The sequence below is a fragment of the Nannobrachium achirus genome (assembly GCF_963921795.1).
Source record: "Nannobrachium achirus genome assembly, chromosome: 1".
In the NCBI taxonomy this organism is placed as follows: domain Eukaryota; kingdom Metazoa; phylum Chordata; class Actinopteri; order Myctophiformes; family Myctophidae; genus Nannobrachium; species Nannobrachium achirus.
In genome coordinates this window covers 51570472-51592392 of record NC_137810.1, presented here as the reverse complement: position 1 = coordinate 51592392, position 21921 = coordinate 51570472, and the positions used below count along the sequence as shown (strand labels likewise).

Here is a 21921-nt window from a genome sequence, read left to right as displayed (position 1 = left end):
CTTTCATTTACTCTAACTGCTTTAATTATATTTCACCTGGCTAATGACAATAATTACTATATTAATTTATGCTAAACTCATCTTTATCCCCTGCAACTCTCTCTCCTGATTATTCATTTCTAAATGTATGTCTTAATAGCTACTAAGGACAGTCTCCCAGCTTCCGTTGCTAAAACTGGGTTGTGGAAACAATTGTATTGCCAAAGTTTATGTTAGTTATGAAAGTGCAGTCATACTTTTTGTTTATTGTTCAAATAATTATTTTTCTATTCTGCAGAGAGGAATCCCCAATCAACAAACACGAGAGGTCATCATCCGATGTCTCATCGACCATCTGGAAGAAGATAGTGTCAAGATCAAGGACTTTCAAGTTAGTAAAATAAATGTTTTGACGTTTTAATGTCATTGTGGATGAGACCATCACATGCAAAGGAACAGCATAGTGATGTCCAGAGAATGAGGTTGTGACATTGGCTGAATGGCTGTTGCATCCGTTGCATGTCTGGTCCAACTGATTCAAGATTATGCCCAGGGCTGCATGTGTGGAGACAGCTAGGATTGCTCAATGTGTGTCTGTGTGTCTTGTAACATTTAGCCTGAAAGTGAGCTCTAAACAATTATCTTCACAATGTGTGCAGGAAGGAAGCTGCTGGTGCACCTGTCAGAGTAGAAGAGAAGTTGACAGAGGAGGTGATGATGAAGATGAAGATCTACCTGCTGCAGAACCAAGAGGACTCAATGAATGAACCTACTGATGTAGGTATTGTGATTAAGGGCATCACTGCCCTCAACAATCTTGGGGGTCTGCTGCTATCTGTTGGGACTGTTCTATGCCTTTAATCTGAGATACCCCAAGAACCTCAGATATGGTCTTGAGATGTTCCAAAAAGTACTAGTTGAGTTGGATCCTGGACACCTTTCAGCCAAAGTTCAGAGACTGAAAAAATGTCTGCTTGCCCCGACTACTGTTCAGCAAGATGCTCTCAGAAAGTGGGTATAACCTACTGAAAGTGGATTTATTGTCAAAACAGCATTTTTGCAATGGTATTTGTTGCTGATAGTAATAGTTAATGTAAAGTGTTTGTTTCTGGTGCATTCGAGTCATAATGCAAACAGGTCAGTTTAGCATATAGACATTACACGTGTGCATAGTCAATATGTTTAAATGTTGAGCTACTGTAAATGCTTATTTATTATTTCATATTCCAAGTTGTGATTTTCTTTCATGCCAAATGGCCTCTGACTGTCTTCTTTAATGTATTTTGTGGTTATGACTTACTGTTCATTTGATGGGCTCATTGTTCTTATGGTGCATAATGTTTGACAGACTGCTTACTTACAGTATGCACAGTTCAATTAGAGGTACTTATATACAGTATTGTGAACACACACTGCTCTTTAGTAAACAGAACATTTTAAAAGTGTCAGGGATACCCCTTTCCTGATCATTATCTTTAAACATATTGTTTTTGCAGGCATTGTTGCATGTAATTTACATACTAAAGTGTGTTGAATGTTCATACTTGATGTGGTGTTACACTGGTCAAAATTAATTGATTAAAAAACATAATTATCTGCATAATTATTTCATGTGTATTCATTTGACATCATGTACTCCTGGAGTAAAAGGTAAAGTAAATGAAAGGGGTAAATGGTACTATATGAATTAAATTAATACAAGTAAATGAATAGAGTAAATGTGACATATTTGTTTTGTTAAATCATACTCTAATATTCAATTAGATCTACTTAATATTTCAATGTATTTACTTGTAGTCTTTTGTGGCATTGACTGCATAATTTAATTATATCTACTCAATTTATTTAGGTCATTGTACTCAATTTTAGTTGTTAATAAGTACGTAAAAGTTTTGGTTACTTTTACTCAAATTAATTGAGTATCATCTACCTGATTTCATAACAGTAATATTTACTCAATATTTTTGAGTGTAAAAATGTTTCACCAATAAAATTGAGTAGAGCCTAGTTTTTGTTTTTAGAGTGTACAGGGGCCTAGCCTCGACCCGACAGATATCTCCGTATATAGGCATAAAAGGGACACAGACAGATATATGGGCATAAAAGGGACACAGACTGAGATCTCCATATATGGGCATATGGGCAGATACAGAGATCTCCATATATGGGCAATACAGGGGCCTTGCCTCGACCCGACAGATATCTCCGTATATGGGCATAAAAGGGACACAGACAGATATCTCCATTTTTCGGCGCAAAATCGGCGTGAGCGCTGACTCATTGTGACATCACCGCAGTGCCGGGCGCAAGCGCTGAGTCATTGTGACATCACTGCAGGCAGATACAGGGGCCTAGCCTCGACCCGACAGATATCTCCGTATATAGGCATAAAAGGGACACAGACAGATATATGGGCATAAAAGGGACACAGACTGAGATCTCCATATATGGGCATATGGGCAGATACAGAGATCTCCATATATGGGCAATACAGGGGCCTTGCCTCGACCCGACAGATATCTCCGTATATGGGCATAAAAGGGACACAGACAGATATCTCCATATATGGACATAAATGGACAGAGGCAAACAGATGGTCAAAGATCTCCATATATGGGCATAAAATGGACGCAGACAGACAGATACAGATATCTCCATATATGGGCATAAATGGACACAGGCAAACAGATGTTCAAAACGGGTCCTATGACAACAGGTATAATGAGGTTTGCATTAAAGGGGGAACCGGCACTGTGTCTGCAACACAGTTGGAGGCACAGACAGATACTCCATATATGGGCATAAAATGGACGCAGATAGACAGATATCTCCATATATGGGCATAAAATGGACCCAGAACTATAACTGCAGTGATCTCCACATATGGACATAAAATGGACACCGACAGACAGACAGACAGATACAGATATCTCCATATATGGGCATAAATGGACACAGGCAGACAGATGGTCAAAACGGATCCTATGAAAACAGGTATAATGGGGTTTGCATTAAAGGGCGGGGCATTCATTCCCTATTTACATTGTTCCGAGTTGGCCAGGTCGCCGACTAGACGCTGGGCCGCCCGAAGGGCGGCCCAGCTTCTAGTATTAATTAATGAGATAATTAGCATATTGACTCAAATATGCTAATTATCTCTTGATTTAAAAAAGGTTTGCTGACCCCTGATTTAGATATTTACATCACACAATCATTTCACATTCATTTCACATTTGTCTTGTTCATAACACCATCAAAATGGCATCAAGAATCAAAATACAATAATCATCCTACCTTCATTCTAATTCCCATTACATTCAAAAACACCATACTACATGGCACAATAGGATTCATGTAGCCTACATCAACAGTAGCAGTACTTCTGAACATATTGACATACTAGCTGATCTATATAAATATATTAAAACCCTCGCCATGGAGACCACCACACACACACACACACACACACACACACACACACACACACACACACACACACACACACACACACACACACCTACATAGCCATCAAAAACATAATCAGAACATTAATATTGGACCCTTCAGAATTTCTTTTCACAATCATTAATTCACAATCATATTTAACTAACGTTAACTGAATTAACATAAGTTTATTACACACCTTTCTAAAATCTCAGTGCATGTTTTTTTTTAAATATTACTTTTACATTTGTTAGCCACAGCACCTTCCTGTGGGGGGGACCACACACACACACACACACACACACACACACACACACACACACACACACACACACACACACACACAATGTTTTGAATGAGAAATGGATGATTGCCAGTCCAAACACAGTAAAGTCAGTCAAAACTTTATTTAAAGTTCTCCTCAACCCTAAACCCTGTTGAAGACCCTTGGGGTAACATGTTAATGATGTACCAACGATTTCATAAAATGTATTATGAAAATAGTGCAGCCCTTGGACACTGGACTGTAGTGTGGAAGACAGAAGGAGCCGAAGAAAGTAGGGGTCACCAGCACTTTCGCCTATAACATATTCGCCTACACGCATTTGGTCCTTTCGCCTGGCATTTTCGCCTTGGAGGAGAGTCTTTTCACCCAAGATTCTGAGCCATTTCGCCTACCCTCAATTCTGCCGTCAGACTGTCCATGTGTTTGCAAATTATCTCTTTGTCATTTAAATATTATAGTGACTGTGACAGTGGTGTCAAGTGAATCTAACAGTTTACTTGACATTTATTATTTACATCACATTTTATTCCTAAAAAATGGCAAAATAGTTTTTTATGCCTGTTGACAGGCAAGGTTGATTCTATAGGCTATTTAGGTGTAGCATATATCTTATAGCCTATCCTATATAGGCTAATAGCCTACATATATATTTTGTATAGCCTAATGTTAAAACAATATAGGCCTACAATACTGTTAATTTTACAATACTGTTCAATACTGCACCAAAGAATCTATAGCCTAGTATCGGGACATGGATTAATTAATTATTTGGGCGCACCTGATTCCAATAGCTCTGTATTTATGTGATTACTATGGAGTGCATAGGATAGCTGTGTGTAGGTTTGACATGTAACACCACTGTCACAGTCACTATAATATTTAAATGACAAAGAGATAATATGAAAACATGGACAGTCTGACAGCAGAATTGAGGGTAGGCGAAATGGCTCAGACAGGTAGGTGAAAAGACTCTCCTCCACGGCAAAAGTGCCCCGCGAAAAGACCTGGCGAAAATGTTATAGGCGATTATGCCTGAGGACATATACCTAATCACTAACCCAAACCCACCAGTCAACCAATCAGTAAGCCCCACTGCTCACTCGTCCAGGTTCAACCAATCAGTAAGCCCCAGCGATCACTCGCCCAGGTTCAGTGGGACGAATGCTTGGCTTTCTCCCTTTCCAGTGGGGTTGGACGTTCCATTCTGAAATGGACCGTCCATGGCCGTTGCCGTGGGACCCTCGCTGCCACTTACAGATGTCACCATTAAGAATGTCCCTGATGTGCTGAACGATGAGGTTGAAGGCCACCATGTTGTCAACTCCTCTTGGAATAATAACATCTGCATTCTTCTTGGTGGGTAAACAGAACTCCTCAAAGGCAGGTTTGACAAAGGTGGTGTACTGAGTGAGAATCTGCTCCAGGTCACAACCTCTGGTCATATCTCGTAGAACTGAGACAGCCTAACATCAGAGTACAGTACTTTTAAGTCGTCAATTAACTTGTTGTATCCTGTCTGGTTCTAGTATCTACCTTGTGACAACATACATTTCTCCAGGTTCCGCGCCAGGCTTGCAAAGAACTCCCTCTGGTCCAGGGTTCGATCACTGGGCCGTCCTGAACGTAGGGGGACACCTAGGACACCCAATCCAATGCAGTGATTCAATGTGGATCGTCATCCACTCTCAACCATTTGTTTACCTATTTGTTTGCCTTGCTTTGCTTCTGTGAAAGCCCAACTGAATGTGAACTCCCATTTCTGAAGCGGTGAAAGCCGCTTCCAATGAGTGGCTTTGTGTGTCCCACGCCCATATATGGTCATTTCAGTCCAGAATGAACAACGTTTTTTCAAAAACAAAATGTGTGTCCCATGTCCATATATGGTCATTTCAGTCCAGAATGAACAGGCTTTTTCAAAAAACAAAATGTGTGTCACCTCATGTCCATATATGGTCATTTCAGTCCAGAATGAACAGGTTTTATCTGTCCCGTACGTCCAGAATATCAGTCCAGAATGAATAGGCTTTTTCAAAAAGCAAAATGTGTGTCCCATGTCCATATATGGCCATTTCAGTTCAGAATGAACAGGTTTTATCTGTCCTGTACGTCCAGAATATGTGTGTAGTGTCCCTCCCGGTCTGATGATTGGATACTTTGAGGATTGGTCAAGCTTCACATGATAATTCGGCCCTCAGGTTTTATCTGTCCTGTACATGCAATAGTCCTCACCTACTGCATCCACAACTAATGCTACTATGAAAACCTTATTCAAATAACAATTCAGGATAGAGGTTTTATCTGTCCTGTACATGCAGAATATTATCAACAAAGCAAGTATTACATGCCCCCAGCGGAGTACCCGGGCACGACGTACCCCGACTTCTGCTCGGGGACGGGCTACGTGTTCTCCGGAGACGTGGCAGCGGAGGTCTCCAGAGTTTCCCCGAACGTTCCCTTCCTGCGCTTGGAGGACGTGTACGTGGCGGTCTGCCTGGAGAGGCTGGGGATCAAACCCACGCCGCCGCCCGCGACTCCCTGTTCAACCCCTGGGGGTTGCCCTACTCCAGCTGCGCGTACAGCAACATGGTCACAGTCCACAAGGTCCATCCCAGTGGGCTGCTGGAGTACTGGCACAAAATGCAGAGCGACAAGCACGCCACTTGCACGGCCGACGCCTAGGACAATGGCCGCCCCCGCTTCACTATGGTTTAGATCAGTGGTTCTCAAACTATTAGACCCAACCAAAACAGACATTAGAAGTTTGTACCTAGGACCCAAACTAGTGAAAAATAGCAGATCTACAAGCTCGCAACGCGGCACAAAGTGACGCGGTTTGTGTAGATTGGCTATTGTTACTAATAATAATTTCTGGCCCCTCTGATTATTTTGAGATGCTACTGAGTGCTCACAAGACAAGATGACAACGCACAATCAATAGAGGTAAAAAAAACTGGATAAATGCGACTGTTTGGTGATATTTTGGTTTTAAACCCAATGCTTCAACACATCGACAAGACGTTGTATTATCTAAGCCTGTTAATATTACAGTATGCAATGTGCTTGTATTCTTTTTATCTTTTTTTGAGTGGTGGTAAACCGCTCCATAGAGTGGCTGTGCGTGTGTCCGTAGCCTTTTTCCTCAGCGTTTTGCCATAGCAAAGCATGTGTGTGTGTGTAGCATAGCCTGTACATCCTTGACTCAAATCCTAGTCTGAAGACGTTATGCAAGCACAACCACCGCTCACTTCACATTGGGTGTGATTTTTTATTCAGTGCACAAAAATACCCCGGGTGGAAAAAAAAGAACACTTTCTTTGTACCTGCGCGTGAAAAAGATTCCAATCACACGCCATGGTACCGCATTCAACAACCAAATCACCACTGGTAACCGCAATCTGGTTATGGCCTGTTGAATATATACGTACCGGTAGCTTGTTTTCACCAAAAATGCAATCTGGGAAAATAAATCAGAGTTAAATGTATTTTTCTAAATCTGATTACATTATATTACAGCAGACAGACGGGCTGGATGTTTGCCAGACCCATGAAATGGGTAGGCCTACATAAGCAAATGTCGGTCTGTCCCTTTTCTATATAAAGGGTATATATGATGATGACATGATGATGACATGCCTACAAAAGGCATGATGTCATAAATGATGATGACAGACAGGGGGTCTGGCACAACCAGGTTGACCTGGTCTAGTTTTCAGATGGTGTCATTTCCGGTCGTGTTCTTCTTCTAGAGTCCTGTAATCGCTCGCGGTTTATGGTAGAGCGTCCTCTATCGGAAATCACTGATAACACGGACATGACATATATTTACGACAATGGTGGTAAATGTGTAAAAAAAAAAGTGTGTTCCTACTGGGACTGTGACAACATGAACTTTTGTTATTGCACTGAACATGAACTTTGACTTATTATCCCAGCCCTAATTCCCACCTGATGTCATGTGGGAGTGCCGTCTGCTCCAGACCATACTGAATAACTGCTAGTTTGCATAATGTCTTCAGGCTAGGACTTAAGTCTAGAATGTTCACGTCATCTTGCGGCTTATACAAGTACAATGACAGATCGCTCACATAAATAGATTTGAATGGTATAAAGATGATAGAATCTTCCACCCTGCAACAGCACATCATGTGAATCCTTGAACGAAGGCCTTTCCCCTCAGGTTGAACCTTCTTCCAGGAGAAGGTCTCTGGATTGTATTTCCACAGATCATGCAAGCTATTATTAACATAATTTATATTAAAGCCACCAAATATGTACAGTTCTCCATTGTAGGCAAAGGCTGAGTGACCGCAGCGTTCTTTTGGAAGAGGCTGTGCAGAAGGTGTGCTCAGCCAGCAGTTGGTCTCTGTGTCAAACACTCTGATAGTATGGTAGTAGACATTCATACCCCTGTAGCCACCGAATACAAACATCTTTGTCCCGATGATGGTGGCAGAGTGGCCTGATGTAGCAAGACCTGGAGTTCCAGTGGTGTTGATGAAAGACCAGACCATTGTGGTTGTGTCCAACTTGTACATGTCATTATAGTACATTTTAGCCCCATAATGGCATCCTCCATGGATGTACATGACCTTCCCCAAGACACAGGCCGAGTGATTCATCCTCTCCTCTGGAACAGTTCCAGAAACCTGGGGCTTGAACCATCTGTGGTTGTCAACATCAAATCCATAAAGAATATTGAAGCACTTGCCTGTATCATCATATCCGCCCCAGATGTAGATGGTATATTCTATCAGCACAGCTGTGTGGCCATAACGTCTGGAGGGAACCTCAAGGTTACATTCTCTTCCAGTTGCCACTGTGGACAACATCCTCCAGCACAAAGACACAGTGTTAAAGATGTTCACCTCAAATGGATCTCTCTCGTGCCATCCGAATGAATACATCTTTTGACCTACTGCAACAAGGACGTTTACAGCTATGGCTGTTCCTGATTCCAGATGCTTGACCCATCGCAACATTTCACAAAAAAGCAAAGTAATCCAAGTCGTCCTCTGTCAAAGAGTGGAGATATGTTGCATGATGGACCACTTATATGCTAGTAGTGAACTGGCGTTAACGTGAAGCTTGGCCAATCTGTGACACTGATGGTTTAGTACAGCCAATCAGGGAAGCAGGTGCCTGTTGATCTTCCTACATTGGCAAATGGATCTCCATATTAGCAACCCCGTCCATGCAGGCTCTGTAATCCCCTGTACCACACAACACTGTCTTCCAATGGTCACTAAATACATTATCTATTTAAGCTAGTCTACTATAATTAGAATAAAAATGCTATTTGTGTCTATCTGTCCTTCAGTCTGGCCCTGGGGTAACTCAGAAAGTGTTTTGCATTTAATGTCAGGATTATATCCACTTATTTTAGGAAAGGTTGTGAACAAATAGAAGTTGTTAAAGGGGGCCTGTCACCTAAAGGGTCACTGTCACTTTAAGAATCATCTTAAAAACAAGTTAATATTTTTATGATGTCATTGTGGGGATGTGCATAAGCCAATCAAATTAATTGTCTGTATAGCCTGACTGTATGACTACTTACTGTACTGGTCAGCTGTTGTTGGGCAGATTACACTACTGTTTCAGGACCCACACTGGAGAGAGACCACATGAACTACTGTATCATACTATTATAATTTCGGGGTTGTGACAGCGGACCTTTAAATTGCGACCGAAGGTCGCAGTTTAGTATGTGAAACGGTACTGACTGACTCTGTCCGCCTGGACGTTTACACTTATGTGTGTAGTGTCCCTCCCGGTTTACACTTCTTTTTTTTTTAAGCGGTGAAAGCCACTTCCAAGGTGTGGCTTTGTTTGTCCCATGTCTGTCCCATGTCTGTCCCGTGCATGCAGAATTGAGGATTGGTCAAGCTTCACATGACAATTTGGCCCTCCAGACAAAATCATTCAGAATTCAGAATTCATGAAAATATAGAACTAAAGCATATACTGTAGAAAGTATAGATCTATTCTAGAAGATAGAATGTATAGATCTAGAACACAGATTTCATAGCTCTAGAACACATAGAATAAGAATTCACCGCTTCACTTCGAACCGAGGTTCGATTTTTTTAAGTGAGAGAGCAGTACCAAATAAGACAATCTGACATATCTCTTTCTGTATATCTGATTATTTCTGTCTCAAGATTATTCTCAGTATTCTCAGCTCAACTTCACTTTTTCCTTTCCTCCCCAATTAAGTCATGCTCATTCCAAATTCCCCACAATAGTCTGTCACTGCTGAGCGCTACTGGTTGGTCCTGGAGTGGGTAGAGAGAACCACTGCCCTCCTGCAATACACGTCATGTTGCTATAGCCGCTTTGTTTCATTGACATCGTTAGCCTTCTCAGGTCCACCATGCTGAACAGGCACCCCGACAAACCTGCAGTGAGAGATTGCCATCCCTGCCCCGGTTGCCATTGAAAACACGGTCAATTGTGTTCATTGGAGCACCAGGCCCAAGCCGGATGCACCGTGGAGGATTCAAACCCTAGTCTCCACGGTGGTGGGCAGGAAATGTATCCTTGCACCACCTGGTGACCTGCACATCCTGATTAGATATTTCCTTTAGTTCAGGGCTCACACGACATATGACATTCGGACGTCACGTGTGATTGGCTGGGAGCTCATACCCATATATGGGTATGACATTCTGACGTCAAATGTGATTGGCTGGGACCTCATACCCATATATGGGTATGACATTCTGACATCACGTGTGATTGGCTGAGAGGTGTAACCTAGGCCACGCCTCGTGGACAGACTAGGTACTTAAACTCTGCACTTCTGCACAGAATCTCACATTATGCCACAACAGCTACCCACGAGTCACTATACTTCCTAAAGAGACATAATTACCCCGAAAACCGTTTTGATATATATGCAAGACACGATGGATGAGTGCGAGGAAGAGGAGAAACCTTCCTTCAGTGACCCAGAGGACTTTGTGGATGACGTCAAAGATGACGAACTTCTGAGTGATCTGCAGGACAAGCCCCTGGAAGCTGATGTTATAGACTGTTGTTGTGTGGTGGTGGACAACGTTCCCCGGGTGGGCCCGGACCGACTGGACAAGCTAAAGAGGACCATTCACATGTTTTTCTCCAAGTTCGGTGACATCACCACCGAGTACTATCCTGAGCCGGATAGCGTGACTAAAGGCTACGTCTTCATGGAGTACGCTACTCCCGCACAGGCCAGGGAGGCCGTGAAGCGCGCAGATGGCCACAGACTGGATGGACAGCACACGTTCAGGGTCACCATGTTTACTGATTTTGACAAGTGCATGAACATGAGTAATGATAGGGAACCTCCTGAGGAGCAGCCCTTCAAAGACATTGGTAACCTGCAACACTGGCTTTTGGATCCAGACAGTTGCGATCAGTACAGTGTGACCTACGAGTCATCAGAAGGACTGAAGACGGCCATCTTCTCATGCAACGCCACAGAGCCAGTTGAGGAGAGGACAACGTGGACAGAGTCTTGCCTGTGCTGGTCTCCTAAAGGCACCTACCTGGCGACATTTCACCAGCGTGGCATTGTTTTGTGGGGTGGTGAGAAGTTCAAGAGGATTCAGAGGTTCAACCACGTGGGCGTCTGCCACACCGACTTCTCCCCCTGTGAGAGGTACATGGTGACCTGCAGTCCACCGATGGACAATAAAGAGGGCTCACAGGCCAGCGTCATCATCTGGGATATTAAAACTGGTCAGAAGAAGAGAGATTTTCACTGCGAGAGCTCTGCACACTGGCCCATCTTCAAATGGAGCTACGATGGGACGTTTTTTGCCAGGATGGCACAGGATACATTGAGCATCTATAAGACTCCATCTATGTGCCTGCTTCCATCTATGAGCCTGCTCCATCTATGTGCCTGCATTGGAATCAAGGACTTCTCGTGGTCTCCTGGTGACAACATCATCGCGTTCTGGGTACCAGAGGACAAAGACTTCCCGGCCAAAGTGACCCTGGTGCAGATCCCCTCAGGTCAGGAGATTTCAAGTCGCAATTTGTTCTGCGTAGTCGACTGCAAACTGCACTGGCAGAACAACGGAGACTACCTCTGTGTGAAAGTTGACAGGACCCCCAAGGGAACGAAGGGCGTGGTCACCAACTTTGAGATCTTCAGAATGAGGGAAAAAGCGATCCCGTTTGATGTGGTAGAAATGAAGGATAGCGTTGTGACGTTTGCGTTGGAGCCCAATGGTAGCAGGTTTGCCGTTGTCCACGGAGAGTCTCCCAGTCGATACAAAGTATCCATTTACCACATAAAAAAGAACGACAAGATCGAGCTCATGAAAATGTTTGAGAATCAGCAGGTCAACCGTATCTTCTGGAGCCCTCGGGGACAGTTCCTGGTGCTGGCAGGGCTCGGGACTCAGAACAGTATCAGCGGGCACCTGGCCTTCCTAGACACATCGGACTGCACTATGATGCACATGGATGAGCACTACAACGTGTCCAACGTGGAGTGGGATCCCACGGGCCGCTATGTCATCACCTCTGTGTCCGTCTGGAGCCACATCAAGGTGGACAACGCCTACTGGCTGTGGACGTTTCAAGGCCGACTGCTCCAGAAGAACAACAAAGAGCGCTTGCATCAGCTGCTCTGGAGACCGCGGCCCGCCACCCTGCGAGGAAGAGATTTGTTCTGTTTCAAAGACCCCCCAGTTTGATATGCATTAGGCCACGGACCCCATTTGACAATCTACAGTACACTGTAAAATGATTGTCAAACTGTTACTGTTACTTTTAACTCAAAGTGTGAATGAAACCATTTGTACACCCTTGGAGTTACAGACCCATTAAGGGTCTCCATTTGGTTCCAAACTAGCAATTATTTTGCTGAGACCATGGAAACCCTTTAAGGACCCCATGGAGGTCTGGAACCACACTTTGAGAACCACTGTTATTTGTGCCCCACTGTCCCCACAACTTCGGTAATCCAATCACAACCGAGCGGGCCAGACCTAATCTGCAGAGAGTGGCAGATTTCTGGTTTCCAGGCTACACAGACAGATGGGTACAATGGGTATACCATATATGGGCACAAAAGGGACACGGCCCTCACAGTGAGTGTGAGGGCCCTGTAGCAGCCCTGAATTCCAAACCACAACTAGTTGCAACTCCTTGCAACTGCCATTGGGGATAATGTTTGCAAGTAGTTGCATATTGCAAAGAGTTGTATTGATGTGGACTCATGTCACACTCCATTTTATGCTCATATATGGAGATCCCTGATGTCATCAATATATGCCCACATATGGAGATTTAATGCCCATATATGGAGATCGTCTTCCTATGTTAAAATTGCCTTAAGGGATGACTGTCTGGCGGCTAGATCATCTCGTCACGTTCCTATCACAGCCATAACCATATAAGGAATTCTCAATGCAGCTAAGCCCAAATATGGAGTGTGTTGTCTGACCTCAATCAGCGACTTATGGCCATAAAAGGAATGACAGATACTGGTATGAGCACCACTGTCTCCATATTTGGGCATAAAAGGGACACATATATTACATCTTGAATGAATGTAATAATAATGATGATCTCAAACTGTGGAATATTACACATTTTCAGAAGACAACATTACATAAGAGCAGTGGTTAGCGCTTTGCCTCACAGCTAGAAGGTCCTGGGTTCGATTCCCGCCGGGGGACGCTGTTGGTGCTGGGGGCGTGTTTCTCCCTCCGCATCATCAGTGCCCACACCCTAGGTGGGGTCGGCGATAGGGCCTTTCTGTGTGGAATTTGCATGTTCTCCCAGTGTCTCCTAGGGTTGATACCCTCACAAAAACATGCAGTAATCCTGGTCTCAATAATGCCTCCCCCTGGCCAGCCGGGGCGCTTGATGGAGGGGAAAGGAACTGGTTGGAATAACGTGTTCCTTCCATCCCGGGGAAATCCCCCGTCAGGTGAAAAGAAACAACTTGGACTACTCATGCATTGAAGGAAGCATGAGGTCAGTCCGTTGTCTCCCCAGGCGTGGCAGAGGGAGAACAGAGCCCAGGATTACATAGGCAATTGGCAATGGGTGAAAATGTGCAAAATCGTGGGGTAAAAAAAAGAATATTATGTATTATATTTCTATTCAATAGTTACAACCACCACCACTACTACTATTACTACTAATAACAGAGAACACAGTGGTCATTGAGTAGACACCACAAATAAAGTCACTGGAAAGGACAAAGATCCACTGTAAAGCTTATCCACCAACACATACATACACTCGCACGCACAAAATCATCATCTTTGTACAAACCATTTCTCATTGTGATTTTAAAGTGTTTGATGGGTATACATATTGAAAAGAAACCACTTCTCTTTCTCAAATTAATTTATTTCAGTGTTTACAAAGATTTATCAAAATGTATTTCCCTTTTTCTGCAATACAAAATGTTTTGTCATAATAAAAAAGAAATTCATCTCATACAGTACAAGATAATGTCATGATAATACTATGGACATTTTCCCTGGTTATTTGGTTAATTACAGTTAGCAAAAGTATACTGTAGGAAAGAAATGTTAGCAACTTTATGGCCTAAAAATACTCAAGTATGATCATACTCTTACACAGCCTAAGCCAGAAGTTAGAAACAAACATACAACAACATACAGTAGGTTTATACATTTAGCTATTTTCAATGGAATGTCAATGCAGTACTTCAAAAAGTCACATTACAGTAATGCTGAAAAAGTACTTTCTTTCCACCCATTTCACTTTCAATAGTTGCTACACATTATTTGGATATTTGTTGAAGGCCTACCAACTGCAACAAGCTAAGACTAAATGGCACGTCAGAGGCCTTGTACCTCGAATTATTTGCACAGTACATGTTAAATGCAAATCAACCGTTTAGTGTGACAGATACGGCTGTGTTCAAGTCAAAGCAGGTGTACCCAGCTGAGAGAGGAGTGCTTAAAGGGATTCATTCAAATGTGAAGTATGTTTAACCACCTAAGCCCTAGCGTCCCGAATTCTTCTAGAAATTATGCAAATCTCCCAAAATAAATCACCCAGAACTGCCAATGCGACCGATATGCAATTATATGGGCATATAATGATGACCTTAGGGATCTCTGTATATGGGCATTAAAGGGACACAGACAGACAGACAAGCAGATTGACAGACGGGTATAATGGGTCATTTGACAATTGGTACAACACGTAACTGGGTGGGCTAGCATTCGTAACTTGAATCACTCCCGACTTGCATCATTCCCAAGTATAGGGAAGTCTGTTTTCGCTAAAACAGTTGACCTACAAGCTTTTTCAAATTTGCATTTGCCAAATAGATTTGGTGTAGACAAGAGGGGAAAAAAGGACCAGACCAAGTAGAGACCCAAGATGGGACAAAGTATATGGTTTATGTGGTTAAACTAGATATAAACTAGATATTAATCCGAAAATAGTTTTCACACTACTGTTAACAAATACACCACAACTGTTACTGAGATATCTGGAGTGTTAACAACATGTCATGACTTTACTGGCCAGTGGCCACAACCATCAACAGGAGACCACGGTATCATAACGAAGACAAGATATCAGTGTTTTCCTGTAAAAAGGCTGTGGTATTTCTGTGCGATGGCGAGAGCAGTAGAGTGAGGACGAGGCAGCAGGGGGAGGCGAGGAGGGCCCAGACACAATCCTGACACTTCACTCATCAGCTGCTTGTTGACACCTACATCAAATCCTATGAGCAACACACACATTGATAATACTTGGGTTTAGGTTGAGCAAAAGGTTAAATAAAATGAATGGTCAAAACTGCAGTGGCCTAGTACCTGGTAGCCTTGTTCACAAATGTATCCATTATATGTACAGAATATGCTTTTGTTTAAAAAAAAATGTTTTACATGTTTTTACATGAGTATATTGTTGCTGTCAGGTAGAAATCTCTTATCTTCATATTCTAACTTGTATATATTTTTAAATTAACGCCCTATTTGATCATACTACAGCGTCACACAAAAGCAGCAAAAGGACCAGATCCATAAGCGCCACGTTTTGAGCTTGTTGATCTGCTATTTGAATCCTGAAAAGTGACAATTTTAGATATGAGGTTTCCACACGACAGAGACGACATACTGTATGTCTGTAGATGAGACAATATCTGTACAGGACATGTTTGTTACAATAATGTACAGAGAAAATTAGGCTAGACACTTTTGATCAGGATTTATTTTGGTAGGAAACATCAGGACACTGATAGTTGAAACCCTCACCTTGGTCCTTGGCATAGCAGATAAGCTCTTGTACTTTGAACTGTAATGGGAAAATAGATAATTGGACAACAGCAAACAAACCAGTGGCCGCTTACCCAGGTAACATAAAACCTACTGTAAATACAGCACAGAACCTGGACATGCGCAGTACCTGTATTGCCCTGGCTTGGGAGAGGTCACCTTTCTCAAATGCTGATATAAGCTGGTTAACTGCCTCACCAATATAGTTGTATGTGCTGAGGGCAGAGAGATGCATTAATAACAAGTCAAACAACAACACGTGCATTTGACTGAAAGTATAGGAATACTAGGATGGTACAATGCAGAACAGTATGTGAAGAAGGCAGCACACCAACCTGCCAACTGCTCCATTGGCTCCAAAAGGCAGAGCTCCTAACAATTGCTGTGATGATCAACCCCCCCAAAAAAAGAAAAAAGGAAAAGGTTTTCAGGACGGATATACAGTATATCGTTGCTATCGGGCAGAAACCTCTTATCGTATTTTAACTTTTTTGTGTTTTTTCATAAAATGAATTGAATCCTGAAAAACATCAGTTTTGGACATAATGAGGTTTCCACCCGACATATGCACAAGATAAATGTAAAAGTGAAAGATCAATCACATCTTCAGAGTATGTGGCGGAGAGACTGCTTAGAGAGAGAATACACAGCAAGTCATTTTACTGTATAGAAAAACTGTCTGAAAAAGATAAAATAGCCAATGAGAAAAATAAAAATACTGACCTCATCCACGCCATAGAGGAGTGACCAGTGGGGTTGACTGGAGCTGACACATAGGCCAAAGTCCACCAAGTCAGTTGAACTGAACTTTACCCCCATAAAGGATGGGATTAGTTTCTCAATGCCCGCCAACACATCTTTGGCTTGTACTGGAGAGAGAGAGGAAAAGTGACCATGTAATGCTATTCACAATGCGGAATACATCCAATACTACTAATCCCTTTAAATATCTCCATATATAGATATACTGTATAAACCTGTGATTCTCAACCTGTGGACAGTGAGGATATTGCAAGTGGGCCCCAAGTACCTGACAAAACATTAAAACTTTAATGATAATATAATATTAATATATTTAAAGAAAAGTCATGCAAACAAATGAAATGGATTTTTTTATTTAAAACCTTGATTTTGTTTTCACTGTGATACAGATTTCGACCTTTGGAGCTTTCAAAGTGCCCCTGAGCCAGTAAAAGGTTGAGAAACACTTGATCCAAAAGCGACAGTACTCACAGGTTACGCCAGTGACCGCTGGAATGTGATAATAGTAAAAAGGCAGTGACGGGGCAGATGAAGCCACTTCCTGGAGGAACCTCCTCAGAGCATCTGAAAGTTTGAGTGGAATGAAAAGATAAAATGACCTTGAGGAGTTTAAGAAGAAAGCAGGGTTCCACAGCACCTCTATAGCCAGGTCCAGGCTGGGCTGGTGCATCTCAGGAGCAGGACACATATCGTTGCTGTCAGGCTTAGAAACCTCTTATCTACAGTACATATCTTAACGTATTTGTGTTTTTTCGTAAATTAAAGCCCTACTTGATCAAACTTGGACAAACGTTTCCACCCGACAGAGACGATATAGCAAAAGCGAATCAAGGCACTGGAAGTTTGGAACAGCTCGGACAGTTGGAGCCTTTCCTTTATTAACAGGGTGTAAGAAAGAAAGCTCCAGTGCCTTTATTCTTTTTTTGACCTCAAGGAAATTGTCCACTTCCATTTGACTTTTTGTGAGTGCAAAATATTACAATCAGTTCATGATATATTAACCCTTTCAACCTGGCAGCCCTATTTTGGGCATGTCATTATAGGCCACACAACCTTTTAAAAATAGCGAAATAAGTAGATCTATAGGCTCACACAAACAATGCGTTATGAGCTTGTAGATTGTCCATTTTCACTGTTTTTGCACAACATCGTCGGACAACCAAGTATAAAATTGTGCTGTATTCTACATGATATAAAGTTGTAATGTAGAACACCGTACATGTCATCAGCATTGATACATCTGATTGTACACAGACATGGCTTCTTTTAATCATCACATACCTGCAGTACTGGGTTTAAAGAAGGATGGGGCAATGACTGCTATGCCATCGGCCTCAACCTCTACTGCATGGCGAGCCTGGAAGGATCACAGGGAACGAACAGTCAATCACAAATGCCATTAGGCAATATACACATGGGCATATTGTTTAACCACTTTAACCCCTCTAGACTTAGAAACTGGACCTGAGTTAGGCAAGTACTTGGACAGCTCTTTTCCATCTGCATTCCTACACTAAATCTCTTCGCCAAAAATAGCCAATCTACAAGCTCACTGTAGATCGTCTGTTTTTGGTTAATGTTACCCCAAGAATATGGATGCTGGGGTTCAAGTAGCCTGCCATTGCCAAAACGATCACGTGGGATCACTTCAAATGTTCAGTATCACAATATCGTGGGGATTGATTGATTGAATACTTTATTAGTCAGAAATGTAAACAGCACGCAGCATTAATTAAAGTTAAAAGGATAACACAAAAAAAGTCCTGGGGACTCAACATAGAATACAAAATGAACACAATAATACATGTCACCAACAAAATGAATTTACAAAAGAGATGGGAAATTTACATTTACTTCACCTTGTGATCTCCTGATAGATAAATTTTCAGGCCAATTTTTGAAATAAACCAGTGTTACACATCCTTTGGATGGTGTCAGAGCATTACACATTCTGGTGGCAGAGTAGTTGAATGAGAACTTTCCCATGTTTCTTCTAAATTTGGGTGGTACCAGATCATGGTTGTTCCATCAAGTGTTAATGGCTGTATATCTTAAATACCAATGCCAGTGATATTTGCTTAACCCCGTCTTCTACCTTGAGCCATCGCAAACTAGGAACGTTTGACCTGAAGTAGCCTCGGAAACCCAGATTTATCAGTCTGGCAATCATGCCAGGTTCACGACACGTGGTTAAAGCATAATAGAGGAAGCGACTTACCAATTCTTGGGATTCTTTTAGACTCAGGCAGCCTACGTGCACAACCACCTGGTCCATTCTGTAGAGACATACATACACGTAAAATTATTTAAATGATTTCGCAGCACTTTCTACTTGCATCTGCTGGCGTGGAATTCTGGATCAATCAGTAATCGATGAGGCCATTACGAGTCAAGACAATATTCTAGGAGGTGATGGTTATGCTTTACAGTATGTACATGATGTCATGGGGAGAAGTACAATAACACTCATGTCAGTCGTACGGTAGTTCTGCCAAGAGCACAGCAAGGCAGAGATCATAGTAGGGGTGTAACGATACAGTTTAACAACGATACGATACGCATCACGATACAATACATGGACAATATTGGTTCATTCATTGCGATACAATACGATTCGATTCAATGATTTAAAATCGATAGAGTAAATATTTAGCAAAGGAATTTAATATGTGTGAAATGTGTCAATAGTGCATGTTTTTAAGGGAAAATATATTATTATGGATATAAATAAGTAACCACTGTGATTCTCTAGCAAATACAAGGTTACTACTATATCTTTACACCCCTAGATCATTATAGTGTGGCTGCTTCAAGGATAACTGAACCAAAACAAGATAGACTGTAACATAAACAATAGCTATCAGGCCTAGTGGAGACATCTAGGCTCTACAAACTGCCAAATATCACTGTATTGTAGAAGTATTATCAATAATGGTAAAATATAAAGGTTATATATACAACATTTTGTTATTGCTGCTACAATGTATGAGGAACCAGACCCACACAATCGTAATCTTGTAGAAGATGTAACAATAAAGAAACCTTGGAACATGTGCGTGTGTGCGCGCGCACACACACACACACACACACACACACACACACACACACACACACACACACACACACACACACACACACACACACACACACACACACACACACACACACACACATACACACACACACACACACCACTTGCAAGTTATTTTCCCCTTAGCTGCTCACACAGGCATATCTCTGTGCAACCGGTGCAACCTCCACAACAGGATCACTTACTTGCCCTTGGCTTTTTGACACCATTCCTGTGCCAGTGTCTTCCTCTCCTCCACACTGAGAGACATGCCTTCTCCAGTGGTGCCATTCACTTTGGAGAAGAAAGAAAGCATCTATCTAGTCATGAACATTTTAATCATATTGACTAGGGCTGCACTTTATGGACAAAATCTCATATCTCGGTATTCATGCCAAATATCTCGATACGATATACAATATTACCGTATAAATTTCATTTTTCATATTTTAAGTGAAAAATAAACATTATTCCAAAAACAGTATAATAATAAGTCAATATTGCCCAGGGCCCATCATTGTTGCTGGTACCCAATTGGAACGGTCAAGTGCAACCGCAGGGATATGTGGGACATTGTCTTGAGCTTGACGAAAGTAAAGCACACAAAGAAGAATCATCACAAGCCTATGATCACCAGTAAGACTCCCTAATCGGGAGATAAGCAACCGCATCCTCATGGTGGTGCTAGAACAGGGGCATGTGAGAAATCAGAGGCGGAGGTTGTGGTTTGCCATCCAAGGAGTGTGTGTGCGCAAAGTTTGGCATTGATAGGGCCAACGGTGGCAGAGATATGACTAGGGCAAAAGTGTGACATGACGGACAGACAGACAGACTGACTGACTGCCGGAGTGCCGGTGGAGCTTTTCATAGTAACTGCGAACTGACGGTCGCAATAATATTTCATAAGAAGCATGTGGGTCACATTAAAGGTTTAGGTTAGAGTGACTGTGGGCAGTTAGAAGTATGGAAAATGGAATTCTGTAAACTTACCAAATATACTCTTTACACCTTGCTTCTCAACCAAGTAGTCAATGTAAGGTTCAATCTCTGATAGGTTTATTTCACTGGGGGGTTTTTAGGCAGATGAGAGACAACAAAGACATTAATTAATTAATTAATTTGAATCATTAATCAATGTATTATTGCTATGAATGTGTGTACTATCCTGTCAAAAGGTATTAATGTATATTATGCATATGCATAGCATTCTGTGTACTCTTATACCAGTATTACCAGATCATTTACCATTTACCTTCAGGCACTGGGGCAGTGGAGGACAGAGAAGACATAATAACAGTTTTTAATAATGACTCACCCTTGTGGAGTGAGTGGGGTAAAGGTGGCTGCAACAAGCCCTGTCAGGCTTTTACCAGTAGTAGCCATGGCTGTGGGAAAGTGAAAGTCAGAGATATTGATAGATTGAGAGATATTGATAGATTGAGAGATATTGATAGATTGAGAGAGAGAGAGAGAGAGAGAGAGAGAGAGAGAGAGAGAGAGAGAGAGAGAGAGAGAGAGAGAGAGAGAGAGACAGACACACACACACACAGACAGACAGACAGACAGACAGACAGACAGACAGACAGACAGACAGACAGACAGAGATTTTGAATGTATTGCCATGATTCCTGATTCTGTCAAGATTTTGAATTTTGACCACCATCAAGTTCTACATTTAGTTTTATTTCAGTCTTGTAAAACAATTACACAATATTGATGCTACAGTTCATAAAAAGCACTGTCCAATGTATCTACATCAAAGACTTTTAGAATTAAAGCTTTTTTGTTATTACACTGAAGCTACCACTCTATGACTAATTGAGTACCCAGCCTAATTGCCAACTATTATCTGTAACATAAACCTCAGCCTCTATACTTTTTCTATAGACTACAGAAAATCATAAAGATATTTGTTACTGTGTTGAAAAGGTAACTCTACTCTACCTGTAGTAGAATGTGCGAAGAAAGGAAAGCACCAGCAGCATCAGTCTGTCTGGCGACAGGGGACAGACAGTAATTTTGCCTTCAAGTGGCTTGTTGACACTGTGCTGAATCTGATCATATGACACGAACACCATGTCAAGTGACTTCGCAATGCCTTATGGGAAATGTAG

General features: G+C 42.1%; 2 protein-coding genes across 2 annotated transcripts; one reads left to right on the top strand and one right to left on the bottom strand.

Annotated features, from left to right (window-relative positions):
* Positions 1-10602: 10602 nt before the first annotated feature.
* Positions 10603-12396, top strand: LOC308288708 (eukaryotic translation initiation factor 3 subunit B-like; the record flags this gene model as incomplete). Its single annotated transcript, XM_080730178.1, has 1 exon — positions 10603-12396. The coding sequence occupies one exon, from the start codon at positions 10603-10605 to the stop codon at positions 12394-12396; it is 1794 nt and encodes a 597-aa protein (XP_080586304.1).
* Positions 12397-14111: 1715 nt separating this feature from the next.
* npl (N-acetylneuraminate pyruvate lyase (dihydrodipicolinate synthase)) lies at positions 14112-21822 on the bottom strand. Its single transcript, XM_080726116.1, has 12 exons — positions 21752-21822; positions 21123-21192; positions 20798-20871; positions 20014-20101; positions 18956-19013; positions 18019-18094; positions 17209-17301; positions 16699-16844; positions 16311-16357; positions 16106-16190; positions 15955-15994; positions 14112-15422 (listed from the first exon to the last, which is right to left on the bottom strand). Exons 2-12 carry the CDS (start codon positions 21188-21190, stop codon positions 15274-15276), a joined length of 924 nt encoding a protein of 307 aa, XP_080582242.1. The 5' UTR covers positions 21191-21192; positions 21752-21822; the 3' UTR covers positions 14112-15273.
* Positions 21823-21921: the final 99 nt, after the last annotated feature.